This window comes from Beauveria bassiana (assembly GCF_000280675.1).
Source record: "Beauveria bassiana ARSEF 2860 unplaced genomic scaffold BBA_S00098, whole genome shotgun sequence".
NCBI lineage: Eukaryota > Fungi > Ascomycota > Sordariomycetes > Hypocreales > Cordycipitaceae > Beauveria > Beauveria bassiana.
The window spans coordinates 17,579-28,184 of NW_007930933.1; the positions used below are offsets into that span (position 1 = coordinate 17,579).

The 10,606-nt window shown below is 51.8% G+C and overlaps 4 protein-coding genes across 4 annotated transcripts; 2 read left to right on the forward strand and 2 right to left on the reverse strand.

Moving 5' to 3' along the window:
- Positions 1 to 51: 51 nt before the first annotated feature.
- Positions 52 to 1,029, reverse strand: BBA_10200 (ribosomal protein YmL11 precursor, mitochondrial; the record flags this gene model as incomplete). The annotated part of the gene is made up of 1 exon (XM_008605297.1): positions 52 to 1,029. The coding sequence occupies one exon, from the start codon at positions 1,027 to 1,029 to the stop codon at positions 52 to 54; it is 978 nt and encodes a 325-aa protein (XP_008603519.1).
- Positions 1,030 to 1,561: 532 nt separating this feature from the next.
- BBA_10201 (26S proteasome subunit P45 family protein) lies at positions 1,562 to 3,097 on the forward strand (the record flags this gene model as incomplete). Its single annotated transcript, XM_008605298.1, has 4 exons — positions 1,562 to 1,866; positions 1,920 to 2,335; positions 2,386 to 3,020; positions 3,077 to 3,097. The coding sequence occupies 4 exons, from the start codon at positions 1,562 to 1,564 to the stop codon at positions 3,095 to 3,097; spliced, it is 1,377 nt and encodes a 458-aa protein (XP_008603520.1).
- Positions 3,098 to 5,000: 1,903 nt separating this feature from the next.
- BBA_10202 (BOP1NT domain-containing protein) lies at positions 5,001 to 7,247 on the forward strand (the record flags this gene model as incomplete). Its single annotated transcript, XM_008605299.1, has 2 exons — positions 5,001 to 5,576; positions 5,625 to 7,247. The coding sequence occupies 2 exons, from the start codon at positions 5,001 to 5,003 to the stop codon at positions 7,245 to 7,247; spliced, it is 2,199 nt and encodes a 732-aa protein (XP_008603521.1).
- A 270-nt stretch (positions 7,248 to 7,517) lies between these two features.
- BBA_10203 (brefeldin A resistance protein) lies at positions 7,518 to 9,273 on the reverse strand (the record flags this gene model as incomplete). Its single annotated transcript, XM_008605300.1, has 3 exons — positions 7,518 to 8,728; positions 8,776 to 9,138; positions 9,189 to 9,273. 3 exons carry the CDS (start codon positions 9,271 to 9,273, stop codon positions 7,518 to 7,520), a joined length of 1,659 nt encoding a protein of 552 aa, XP_008603522.1.
- Between the last annotated feature and the right edge of the window lie 1,333 nt (positions 9,274 to 10,606).

Below are 10,606 nucleotides of genomic sequence, written 5' to 3' on the forward strand. Positions count from 1 at the left end.
CAATTAATTTTGTATCATACAATGAGCTGCGTGTTGCCGCAACACCCGCATCTATCCCGCCTTGAGCTGCTCTTTTCTGCCCTCCAAAGCCAGCCACAAGTTTTTGCTTCCACCCTCCAGAGTGGCAGTGATTCCAAGACCAGCGCTCTGCAAAACATGAACCAGCTGAGCGCGTAATCCGTCCAGGCCACCAGAAATGCCGCCAATCCAGTTGACGCCAGCCTGATCAAAGACCTTACCCTCGATGCGGCCGCCGACCAGGGTCAGTTTTGCAAGGCCGTTCTGACAAACAGGGTCATGGTAGCCAGGGCTCTTCTTTCTCGTTGGCGCTGGGAACCTGCTTGGGGCAGGGGATAGGATGCTGAGCGCAGCAGCGAGATGGATGGGCGACACCGCGGGCATGACGAGCGCGGCCAAGGGACCAACCATGAGGGGCTCTATTTGGCTGTAGGCCGACTCAGGAGTTACCTCCGCGTTGTGAATGGCTTGGTATGCCGCTTCTGACAGATCGTGGGTAATCGGTCCCTTCCAAGTGCGCGCCGTAGGGCCCAGAGCCGCAGCCGCCTCTGGGTTGTAGAACTCGACAATTTTGAGAGCAACGTCGAACATATTTGTACGCAGCACTTGCAGCTGCACGCTGTTGCTGATATCAATTGGCTGCCCATCTGTTCCCGCGATTGTAGACGAAACCGCTGATACAGCCTTTTTGAGCTCCCGCCGCACGGCAGCCCATTCGACTGCTGTCAGATTGCTGTGTTGAAAAAAGAGGACCAATGGTGTTGTGCGCAGTAGAGATGTGTAATTTCGAATCAATTGACTTTTTCGCGTCTCTGCTGGTCGTGCGCTTGGAGGCTTTGTCGCAGGCGAGAATTGAACGGGTGCGTTTGCGGCACCAGAATGCGTGAGGCTGGCTGCAGCATATCGTCGACGAAACGGTTCGCGATTAATTAGGGGAATGCGGGTTGCAATTGGCCTGTTGACAAGGCCCAAAAGGATGCGCTCGAAAGACCCTGAAATCCGCTGCACCATCCTGAGCAGATTGGTACTTTTCCCGGCGATGTCGATGACAGAGAGAATGGGGACTGATGACAACAGTCGCAACAATCGAGCTTCAAGATAGTAGTAACAATTTGGCGATTCTCGGGAGAACCATCTGCCGCTCCGGCACGCTGGTCAGGTTATAATGTGAGCACAGTGTGAAGCTTGGCTTGGTGTGGGCCGAGCCGGGCCACTAGGTACCTAAATACCCAAACTACCTTACCTTAGGTAGGTTACTAAATACACGACCAGGCTGCCAGAGTGATGGCGCGTGCTGTGATTAGCAAAGCTTAGCCCACCCAGCCTGGCGCCTCACTGCTTCACTTCCCTTCGCGCAAGTAATTCATCAAGTCAGACGCCCGTTCCAGCGCACGCAATCGTATTCCGCTGTATAGATTTGGCTCAAGGATACCGAATTACAGTTTTTTTTGTTTTCGATAAATCGCTTGCATCTGCACTTGCTGCTCCAGCAGGAACAGCGCCGCGCTCAAACACTCCATAGCCGCCACCCTCATCTGCAATCATGTCGACACTCGAAGAGCTCGAGGATCTGGATCGCCGGGATAAGAATGACAAGAAGAGAGAGGAACGCGATGGAAAGGGCAACAAGAACCCAGAGGGGGATGAGGAGATGAAAGAGGCCGATGAAGAAGACGACATCCTAGACGAGGAGGTCCTGGGACTCAGCACGCAGGACATCCTGACAAGGAAAAGGCTTCTAGAGAATGACTCTCGAATCATGAAGAGCGAGCTATCGCGTCTCTCTCACGAAAAGGCAGCCATGGGCGAAAAAATCAAGGAGAATGTGGACAAGATCGCTAACAACAGGTACGTGGAGGAGTGGTAACGCCGCTACTATACCGCGCTAATTTGGCCAACAGACAATTACCTTACCTTGTCGGAAACGTAGTCGAGCTCCTAGACCTGGATCCTACTGCCGAGTCGTCCGAGGAGGGCGCCAACATTGACCTCGACGCCACACGTGTTGGCAAGTCCGCCGTCATCAAGACGTCTACGAGACAAACAATATTTCTTCCACTTATTGGCCTTGTGGACTCGGAAGCGCTTAAGCCCGGTGACCTTATTGGTGTGAACAAAGACTCATACCTGATTCTCGACACGCTACCCGCGGAGTACGACAGCCGCGTCAAGGCCATGGAGGTCGACGAGAAGCCTACTGAGCAGTATACCGACGTTGGTGGCCTAGACAAGCAGATTGAAGAGCTCGTCGAGGCCATCGTATGGCCCATGAAGGAAGCAGATCGATTCAAGAAGATTGGCATCAAGGCTCCTAAAGGTACGGGCGCAGTGCCATCCGCCTATACTGTTACTAACATGCATTTTCAGGCGCGCTCATGTACGGCCCTCCCGGAACTGGCAAGACTCTGCTGGCCCGAGCGTGCGCGGCGCAAACCGAAGCCACGTTCCTCAAGCTCGCTGGTCCTCAACTGGTGCAGATGTTTATCGGTGACGGTGCGAAGCTGGTACGAGACTGTTTCGCCCTTGCCAAAGAAAAGGCGCCTGCCATCATTTTCATCGACGAACTCGACGCCGTTGGTACAAAGCGCTTCGATAGCGAGAAGAGCGGTGATCGTGAAGTGCAGCGTACCATGCTGGAACTGCTCAACCAGCTGGATGGCTTCGCCTCAGACGACAGAATCAAGGTACTGGCTGCCACGAACCGAATCGATGTCTTGGATCCCGCCCTACTGCGGTCCGGACGTCTGGATAGAAAGATTGAGTTTCCTCTGCCCAATGAGGAAGCGCGCGCTCAGATACTCAAGATTCATTCTCGCAAAATGACTGTGGACCCAGGTGTGAACTGGGGCGAGTTGGCAAGAAGCACAGACGAGTTTGGCGGTGCCATGCTCAAGGCTGTTTGTGTGGAGGCTGGCATGATTGCATTGCGCTCTGGCAAGAACAAGATTGGCCACGAACATTATGTGGACGCCATCGCTGAAGTTCAAGCAAAGAAGAAGGATGTAAGTTGTCTTGGCCTACTGGCTACAATCAGCTGCCTGCTAATAGTTGGACTCAGACGGTCAATTTCTACGCATGATGTCGTTTCTCGGAACAATTTCACGACATGTACTTTGGTGGCCGGTCGGTGCGCGCGGTGGATGCGCTCTGTGTAAGACTACCTATTACTAGTGAATATACCACTCAGCACTGCAATGCCGATTGCTGATGGGTGTAACGGATTTTCTCACGTAGAGCGACGGAAGCGATGTAGAACGCCCTGGCTGCTGGACAATCCGGCCACATTGGTCAGGCTGCCACGCAATGCACTGTTTTTTTCACTCTTGAAAGCCGGTGAGCCGATTTGGGCCTGACCTTGGCAATTCGGTGTCAGCTCCTGGAATGGTGGGTCGCATCGAGAGGCCAGCCTCTCGGCCCGAGAAACAAAATACGATGTTGATTATTTCAGATGCTTCGGCGTGGCCCAGTGACTCCGAGAGGCCCAAGTGTCGGTCTTGTACCATCAAATGTGCCGGTAGACGAGATGAAGCCGAGCGTGTCACTATATATGCTTTGATTGTCTAGGTAATTCAACTTCTCTTGCCTTTACTGGCTCCGAGACTAAATTGCTTGATACTGCATCTCATTCTGAACTTGAAGCCGACACTATATTGAGAAGAGGAATATTGTTCGTCGAGATGCTCTAAATCGACAAGGTCCCTGCCGACAAGGCATCAGAGCTCACACTTGTAGGCAAGACAGTCCCTACCTAGGGAGCGCAGTACGAAAAAACCTAACATCTAATAGAAAGAAAGCTTAAAGAGCTTGTTATGCATCAAATCCACATGTCACAGAAGAGGCGGAAGAACCAGAAGCTACTCAGCAGCGAAGCCAACGAGGAAGCTCGAGCTAGTAAGTAGCTTTCATATCGGCTCGACTCACTCGCTTATGGGAATCTCATTTAGCTACCATATTATCAGGTTTCTTTCTTTAAGAGCGGACTGCTTAGAATACTATCCTATTCAAAACCCAATAAACTGCGTTGTTCCGGACTTCTCCCAAGCATAGTAGGGCATAGCCTAATGCCACTACAGGATGGCCTTGACCGCTTGCCTGCGAGAACAGTTTTCTCTACTCGAAAGTGACTTCACTAACAACCCAGTACAAGTCCTCGTGCGTTAATTTTATAAGTAATATAGCGTGAACTAGTTGACAGTCCGCTCACCACTGCAATGCGAGCAGTAGTAAGCGCATTTAAAGCCAACAAACACGCTGCCTTCTCCAAGCCTGGAACAATCATAAAAAGAGCTGGCCACAGTTGAGATGCTGAGGGCGGCAGGTTTCAAATAAGAACCTTCGGTTTGTACGAAGGGAAGGGGTGATTAAGATGAGATAACCGCAGCGCAGTCGAGCAAATTCAGTGGTTCCAACCTTGTGTGACCTACGAAGTCATGATGAGCAGCATTTGCGGGAAGTTCTGTTCGTGGCGTGCCAGCGCCCTTCCGGATGGGAGCCTCGTAGGTAGCCTCCCTCTGGCGCTGGGCTTTCGCAGCAGACAGTAAGTCATCCATTGCTTGGACGCCAGGTGACCAGCGCCAGCGCCTCATTGATAGAGAAATGAGTTAATGCATACCATGCCGAACCGTTGCTGAGCACGAGTGGCCTCTCGAGGTGATGCCGAGGTTGTTGTCATTAACGAGAATAAACATTGACGGCCGCATCGGCAACTCGCCCAGTGACCAGCGTTGGGACGTTTACACTAACAGCTATCCTGGTCCCACACACTGTGCCAGCTGTGACGCACACAGGCTCAGAATTGGCTGGCTCCACTAGGTACTTGCTGTCCGGCGCAGATACCTTGAACATAGGGAAAACAAGAACCTGCGCCACAGTTCTTATCGGCTTGGCCATCACCGATAAGCCTTGCAAAAAAAAAAAAGTTCTTGGCTGGCCAGCACCCTCTTCGACAGCGCTTTGTGCAGCAACCAATTCGAAAAAAAAAAATGGCTCGCTCGGCGTCGAAGAGAATTCGTTCATCGGATACTGAAGTGTCCGATGACGATTTTGATGGCCATCTGGAGGGTATCTTGTCGCAGAGTGAAGATGAAGAGGGCGACTTTGACGAGTCGGACGGCGAACCGGAACTCGACGATGGGTCGAGCCATGATCTGCCCAAGGATCCCGACGACGACGACGACGACGAAAATGAGGACTGGCCGTACAAGATTGTGACGGACGCAAACGGCGGCGTGCGCTACGAGTACGAAGAGATCGATCCTGTCTACGATAGCGACGATAGCGACGCCCAAGGACCCGTCAACACGATCGGCAACATTCCGCTATCCTTTTACGACTCATACCCTCATATCGGATACGACATCAACGGCAAAAAGATAATGCGCCCTGCGACCGGCGAGGCGTTGGATGCCCTCCTCGACAGCATCGAGCTGCCCAAGGGTTGGACCGGCTTAACAGACCCTGAGACAGGCAAGCCGCTGAACCTTAGTCAGGATGAGCTTGAACTTCTCCGAAAGCTCCAGATGAACGAAGTGCCAGAGGAAGGATACGACCCTTATCCCGTGAGTAAACCTGACGCCCTGTGGTCGAGAGCCTGCTAACATTGGCAGGAAATGGTGCCCTACTTTACCAGTATCGAGGAAAAGATGCCGCTGAGTGCGGCGCCGGAACCCAAGAGACGATTTGTTCCCTCCAGGCACGAGGCAAAGCGTGTCGCACAGCTGGTGCGTGCCATCAAAGAGGGCAAGATTCTGCCCTACAAGCCAGCGGAGGGAACGGACAGCGTCGAAGAGCAAGCAGAGACCTACTACGATATCTGGGCCAACGAAGAGCCCCAGGACAGAGGCGTCATGCACATCCCGGCTCCTAAGCTTGCACCGCCAGGATATGACCTTAGCTACAATCCACCGCCCGAATACCTGCCAACCCGCGAGGAGAAGCAGGCTTGGGAGGACCAGGACCCCGAGAGCAGAGAAAAGGAATACCTGCCCCAGAAGTATGACGCCCTCCGAAGGGTGCCTGGATACGACGAGTTTGTCAAGGAGCGATTCGAGCGCTGCCTGGACCTCTACCTGGCACCCCGTGTCCGCAAAAACAGACTCAATATTGACCCAAACTCCCTTCTTCCCAAGTTGCCTCGACCGGAGGAGCTCAAGCCTTTCCCTTCCTTGTGCCAGACCATCTTCCGAGGCCATGAAGGTCGCGTGCGCACTGTGGCTTTCAGTCCCGATGGCGAATGGATTGCCTCGGGTGGTGACGATGGCACGGTCCGCGTTTGGGCCCTAAACGGCCACGAGGAGTGGTCTACCAAGCTGAGCTCCGAAGAACCCGTCCAGATTGTCCGATGGCGCCCGGTCAAGGATACCTTCATTCTTGCCGCCGCTGCGGGTGAGGACCTATTCTTTGCCTGCCCTCCACTGGCTAGCGATGCCATCGAGAAGGCCAGCCGAGATGTACTGGATGCTGGTTTTGGCTACGCTGCCGGTGGCGCGCAGCAAAAGTCGGCCACCGTCAAAAAGGAGGGACCAGCCAAGTGGGCACGACCCGGTTCGAAGCTAGAGAATGCTGGTGTCCTGCTCAAGGCCACAGTGCGCTCCGTGATTAAAACCGTCGCCTGGCACAGACGAGGTGATTTCTTGTGCACCGTCTCCCCAACCGGACAGCGCAGCTCCGTCGCCATTCACACCCTCTCGAAGCACCTCAGCCAGATTCCCTTCCGTCGCCTGCCCGGTCTGGCGCAAACAGCCCATTTTCACCCTTCACGCCCTCTCTTCTTCGTTGCCACGCAACGCATGATTCGCTGCTATGACCTGCAGAGACAAGAGCTCGTCAAGGTGGTGCAGCCTGGCGCTCGCTGGATATCGTCTTTCGATATTCACCCGGGAGGCGACAATTTGATCGTCGGTTCCTACGACCGCCGCCTTTTGTGGCATGACATGGACCTCTCGAGCAGGCCTTACAAGACGATGCGATTTCACGTCGAGGCCATCCGCGCTGTCAAGTATCACCGCTCGCTGCCACTGTTTGCCGATGCCAGCGACGACGGTTCTCTGCAAATTTTCCACGGCAAGGTAGTGAGCGATCTGATGGAGAATGCCACCATTGTTCCTGTCAAGATGCTCAAGGCCCACCGCGTGGTAAACAAGCTCGGTGTCATGGACGTCGACTGGCACCCCAAGCATCCCTGGTGCATCAGTGCCGGCGCCGACGGTACGTGTAGATTGTGGGCATGATGAAGAGATGCCTGACGCCACTTGCATGCGAGCATGGGCTAGCATCTGGTTGAAGCACACGTGCAATGTACATAAGAGAAGAGAACTAATTGAAAAGCACTGAATTGATCAAAACACTAAGCGCAACTCGCACGCGCATTAGCAAGACTCGCTGCTACATAATCTCATAAACTGTGTCCTCTCTAGCAGCAAAAGACAAGCTTCCCCTACGTAATTTAGCCTTCACAACTTCTGCTTCAAACTCTCGTAAGCAGCTCTCGCAGAAACGCCTTAAAGCTCCTCCTGAACCTTGGCCGCTTTCTTGCGAGCGGCAGCATCAGCCTCTCCTGCTTTCTCTTTGGCAGCCTCGGAGCCAGCACGGATCTGCTTCTGAAGCCAGCTCAGGCCATTCGCCAGAACATCCTCAACTTGGGCAAATAGGGTACCATGAGGCGTCGTTGTGCCATATTTGAAATAGGTCCATTGCTTGCGGGTGAGCGCCTTGAGTTCGTCAAGCTTGGAGCCCTGGGGAACAGGGACACCATAGCTATCGAGGTACGCCTTGAGATCCGACTCGGACCAAGCTTCGAATGTCTTATCTTTAGCATCGTTACTGAGCTCCGTGCCGTACTTCTTAGCCGCCTCATACTCCTCACCTCCCTTCTTCTCGGCCTTGGCGTAGGCAGATTGAGCGGTCTTAACGAGCTCCTCGCGGGTGGCATCGGCCTTCTTCGAAGCCGCCTTGGCAGCCTTATCACCGTGCTTCTGGAGATACTTCTGGAGGGTCTCCCTATCGAGGTCGTCGAAGGTCCAGGCTGTCCAGCCAGAGGCCGCCTTGTGCGAGTGCTTGCGCACCAGAGCGCGGAGACTGTCAAGATTGGAGTTTTGAGGAATAGGGACACCGCGAGCATCCAGGTACGACTTGAGGCGGCTCTCGGACCAGGCGCTAGTGGCATCCTCAAATGCCTTTTGGGCAATCAGGGTGGCGTCCTCACTGGCCTTGGCATACTCATTGCTGGCTCGGCTCGTAGCAGCGCCGAAAGCCTTGGTGGCTTTGCCATGCACGTCGGTGCCCATGATTTCGGCGCGGTGCTGGCGCACGGCGGCACGGAACTCTTTGAGCCTGGTACCCTGAGGGACGGAGATGCCATTCTCATCGGCAAACTTTTTGAGGTCGGATTCGCTCCAGGCGTCAATCACGTCGTCAGTGATCTTTGCATAGGCAGACTTGGCGCGTGCCCTGGCCTTCGCCTCTTGTTCCTGGGCCTTGAGGTAGGCAAGATGGGAATTGCGGCGGACGGCAGCCACCAAAGCGTTGCGATTCGAGCGCTGGGGGGCGGGGATGCCATTCGTGTCGAGCCACTTCTTGAGATCCGAATCCGACCAAGACTCGTAGAGCCAGTCGCCAGGGTACGAGAGAGTTTCACCAGCCGCTTTGGAGCCGACCTCGAAGCCACGCCGAGCTTTGGCCAACAGCGCATCGCGGTTGCTAGTAGCAGGAACTGCTGCTGTTAACACAGTGCGCAGGATGGCATTGGAGGGTGCTTACCGGGAATGCCCTGCTTGTCACAGAGCGCCTTAAGCTGGCTATCGGACCAGGTGTTGAGAATCCAGTCCTTGGTCTCCGCAGTGGCCTTGCCAGCAGCCTCTTCCGACGAGTACCAGTTGGCCTTGACGCTCTCAAGCAAGCTCTCGACCGTTTCATCGGCACCTGCCTTTGCCTCCTTGCCTCGGGATACTAGAAAGGCGCTAAGCTGAGAGGGGCTCCATTTGCGGTAGGGCTCGATGACGTAGTCCTTCCAGTTCTTCTCAACGAGATCCTCAATATCTTTTCGGTCCGCCGGCTTAGGGTGCGGGATGCCGTGGTCAGAGAGCCATCTCTCGAGCTCGCTCTCGTGCCACTTGTTGTATACTAACGGTGTTAGCGATTGTCTGTGTTATGTGTAGGTACAGGCGGCACACCTGCACGCTGGCCGGGAAGCCAGCCGCTGCCAGCAACCTGGACCGCCAGAACGCCAGCGGCTAGGAAAAGACTGAGATTGCGCATTGCTTTTAATGTCGATGGATATTGAGTACGTGGTAGTTGCAAGAAGGTCGTCCACCAAAAGGTGCAGGACTAATTTGAAGTAAATATAGCTTCCCTCTCGCGAGAGCTGCATTACCTGCCTATCACGTCATACTTTTCACTTGCTCTCGCCTGATTCACATTCTAGACCTGGCCGGCCAACCATTCGGGGTGGTATGCCAGGGAAATTGTTGGTAGCCAAGGGGGTATCGACAAGGTATCCATCGCACTACAGACCCTTGCTTTAACTATGCATACCATACAAGTGTGTACCTGGCAAGGACTGACGGCGAGGGAGCCGTTGCGCAAGCGCAAACGTCGAAATCAATGACGTAATCTTTGCGCACCCTGGTCAACGAGCGGATCAACAAGAGCCCTTCCTTCCCTGCTGCCTCTGCGTAGCGACACGTTCCGCGAACAAAACGTGTGATCGCGGTTTCACAGTACGTTCAGCTGAAGAAATTTCTAGCAATTAAGAACTACATGTTTGTCCAGAGCGTGTGCAAACCGCTGTTAACGAAAGGCTGGGAGTTGAGTACGGGTACTGTGCCATCATCGCTGGCGCCACAGACACCGGGCGTTCCACCACCACGCAAAAGGTTATATGTAGAGTTAGAGGAGAAAAGGCTCCGTTTCGATCGAGACCACATTTTTTCAGATCTGTTCTTTTTTCCTGTAACTGGTGATAGATAGATTATGTCCCCACGACTCGCGCTTTTAGTGACTGTGGCAGCAATTCAAATTCGAAGACTTTAATATTACAGTCTAATTTAATTTAGTTTATTTTATTTATTACCTTAAGAGAAGCCTTTCTATCTAACTAATAGATATACCCTTACTACTACTAGCTAGAATAAATAAAGCTAATTACTATTAATATTATTAAGTAGATTATACTAGTTAAGCTTATAACCTATTTAATACTTCTATCTTTTATAATAATAAGAAAAGCTATTATTAAGCTATATTAGTACTCTACTACATAAAATATTAACCTAGTCTAAGTAAAAGCCTATCTTCTTTTATATCTTATTTATTATTATACTATAATTCTTAGTATTTTTTAATTATAAATAATTATTTTATAATAAAATATTAATTTATTATAAAAAACTATATTTTATATTATTAATTACTTAATTATTTTATTGAAATATATTAAATTTTATATTAATTATAAAATTTTAAAATAATTAATAAGTTAAGTTATTATTATTATTATTATTTATTAATTATATTTTTAATATCTAAGTAATTTTAACTTTAATTATATTATAAAATATTAAAGTAATATAATAATATATATCTATATTTT